The sequence below is a fragment of the Crocuta crocuta genome, unplaced genomic scaffold, assembly GCF_008692635.1.
Source record: "Crocuta crocuta isolate KB4526 unplaced genomic scaffold, BGI_CrCroc_1.0 scaffold193, whole genome shotgun sequence".
NCBI classification, from domain to species: domain Eukaryota; kingdom Metazoa; phylum Chordata; class Mammalia; order Carnivora; family Hyaenidae; genus Crocuta; species Crocuta crocuta.
In genome coordinates this window covers 6970938-6973581 of record NW_027529624.1, presented here as the reverse complement: position 1 = coordinate 6973581, position 2644 = coordinate 6970938, and the positions used below count along the sequence as shown (strand labels likewise).

At 64.8% G+C, this 2644-nt stretch overlaps 1 protein-coding gene across 4 annotated transcripts in view; it reads left to right on the top strand.

Annotated features, from left to right (window-relative positions):
- The first annotated feature begins 6 nt into the window (after positions 1–6).
- The window catches only part of MFNG (MFNG O-fucosylpeptide 3-beta-N-acetylglucosaminyltransferase), a 49422-nt gene continuing 46784 nt past the window's right edge, over positions 7–2644 (top strand). For all 4 annotated transcript variants that reach the window (XM_077762083.1, XM_077762079.1, XM_077762081.1 and 1 more), the window contains exon 1: positions 7–398. In XM_077762083.1, coding sequence (XP_077618209.1) covers positions 144–398 — 255 coding nt within the window. In that variant the 5' untranslated portion in view covers positions 7–143. The remainder of the gene's footprint in view (positions 399–2644) is intronic.

Genomic DNA, 2644 nt, shown 5'->3' with positions numbered 1-2644 from the left:
CACCCGCTCCCACCTCCGCCGCCCTCCTCGCCTGCCCCCGATGCCTACCAGACTTTGGCCTCTGCGGGCGCCCCCGCCTAACCAGCCTCCCCTCGCTGTCCGCTGGGGCTTGGGGGATCCAGCCGTCTGGGGGCCCAGGGCCAATGCAGTGCCGCCTCCTTCGGGGCCTGGCGGGAGCCCTCCTCACCCTTCTGTGCATGGGGCTCCTCTCCGTTCGGTACCACTCGCGCGGGTCCCCACAGGCCGTGCGGGAGGCCCCCAGGCGGAGCCCGCCAAGCCCTCTGTCCCCTGAGCTGCAGCCGGACGATGTCTTCATCGCAATCAAGACGACCCGAGCCTTCCACCACTCCCGCCTTGAGCTGCTGCTGGACACGTGGGTCTCCAGGACCAGGGAACAGGTGACGGACGAGGGGGCAGCTGTGGGACCCAAGCGTGGCCCCTGACCTGAGGGACTCACGGAAGCCCTTCTGTTGGGCTGGGGGTCCCCAGCAGCCTCCAGGGAGAAGCTGCCTGCCCACCTGCTCTATCTGGACTCCTCTCCAGGCTCCTCCTTCCTCCCAGGATCAGGGGCTCCTGCGGCCCCGCCTGTGTCCCTCGCTGGCTCTGGAGCAAGGTGCTCCTCACGCCCACTCCTCAGTCCCTCCCGAGGGGTCCCTCTCTCCCCTGGCTGTTCTGGCCCAGGCTTTGCTCCTGCCCACCTTGGCCCAGGCTGGCGATGGGGACGATGGAGGTGGAGCGGTGGTGGGCGGCTGGGGTAGAGGCCTCGGAGAGTCCTGACTCTGACACGTGCCCAGGCCAGGCTGCCCCTAGTCCGGGCCCCCAGGGCTGTCCTTCCACCCTGGCTGGGAAAGTGGAGAAGAGGCGCTGAGCTGCGGAGAACACGGGGAGGTCTAGGTGGGGCCTGTTTGGGAGGGAGAGGGGCACGAGGCATCCTTTCCAGAATTCCTGACAGCTCCTGCACGCCGTCCCCCTCCCCCCTCCCGTGNAGACCAGCAGGTAGGATGGTGTGTGTGTGTGCGTGCGCGTGTGCGCGCGTGCTGTGTGTGTGCGCATGCGCACTGCACACGCACGGAACCAAAGTGTCAGCATTAGATGCGCTATGACAAGAGCTGTGTGGGTGGCGGGGGCGTGTGGCTTATGTCTTTCTGGGGCACAGGCCGAGTCCCTTCTGGCTCTTGCCCTCCCCAGACCCGGTGCCCTCCCCCAGCAAAGTCAGTGAGTTAGGGTTGTTGGGGAAGCATCTCTGGGGGAGGCAGAGGGGCACGTTTACACACACACACACACACACACACACACTGTCCCTACAGTGGCAGCTGGCTCAGTGGGAGGAAGTGACTGAGCCTTCGGAGGGGGCTGGGGGCTCCTGGGAGCAGGCAAGGTGATATCTGCCAGAGCCCAGGGCCTTCTGGGGAGAGGACGCCCCCACCCCTGATTTCCTGGCCGTGATGTCCTGGCACCCTATTTAAACCTTTCTCCACTGGGACCCCAGCACCCAGGTTCTTCCCCCCGCCCAGGCTTCTCATCTTGGGGAGATTCTGGTTCCTCCTGCGGAAGCCGCCAAGCCTGGCCCTCCCCGCAGACCTTCCTGTTTACCGTGCTGTGTCTGTGTGTACCCGGGAGCATGCCTCACGTGGTCTGAGGCCCCTTCCTGCCTTGTCGTGATCACCATGGTGGTGCCCTTGCCCCGGATGAGGAAACTGAGGCCAGACAGAGCAGACAGAGGAAGTGCTAGTCAGCGGCACCCTGGAGGCCTGGAGGCTCAGGGCGCTGGTCCCACCTCCCCGCTGGGACCCTCCCTTCCCTGCTGAGACCCAGCATCCCCAGAGCTGCTGGATCACTGGGCCACAGGAGAGGGTCCTTGGGCTTCCGGCCCCGGTGGGGGCGGGGGGGGGGCTGGGCCTGACAAGAAGCAGATCTGCAAAGAGAGGAAGCAGCCACCCACTCGGGCCTGGAGCTCAATCCCAGATGCCAGCTAGGCAGCCAGAAGGAGAATCTGCAGGTAGCCTAGTGGCCGGGGGGCCAGGGGCTCACATGCCTCACTCTGGTTAACTCTCCGACAGCCCCCCCCCCCGCCGCCCATGGGCAGGTACTGATGGTCCCGTTTTATCGGCGAGGAAACCAAGCACAGTTAAACAGAAGTAGGAGATAAATTCGCTCAGTTGCGCAGCCTCACCGTCCACCCCCAGCACCAGGGGCAGAGTCTAGAAACCTCGTCCTTTAAGGCAGAGTTGAAAAAAAAAAAGGCAGGATGCTTCAATGGAGGAAGAGGAAGGGAGACAGGGAGACACACTCCCATCCCACTGCCCCTGGGTCTGCTTTGTCTCTACCCTTTGAGCCCTTTGGCTCATCTCTCTGTGATCTGGGCCAAGGCCTTCCCCCTTTCAGGCCTCACTTTCCCCGTCTGCACAGGACAGGAGGGTCTAGGAGCCTCTCTCGCCTCTGCTATCAGGAACAGGCCTGAGCTGGTTAACTCTGCGGGCTGGGCGCCCGCCCCAGCTGGTTAAGGGCGGCTGGGTGGCAGGTGGACCTTTGTGGCAGCTCGCGTGCGGCCTTTGTCGCGGGCAGAGGGGGTGGGCTGGGGGAGGCCCTTTTTTGTCATCCGTGGGGAGTCCTTCCCTCCCCCACAGGCGGGTAGGGGTGGGCG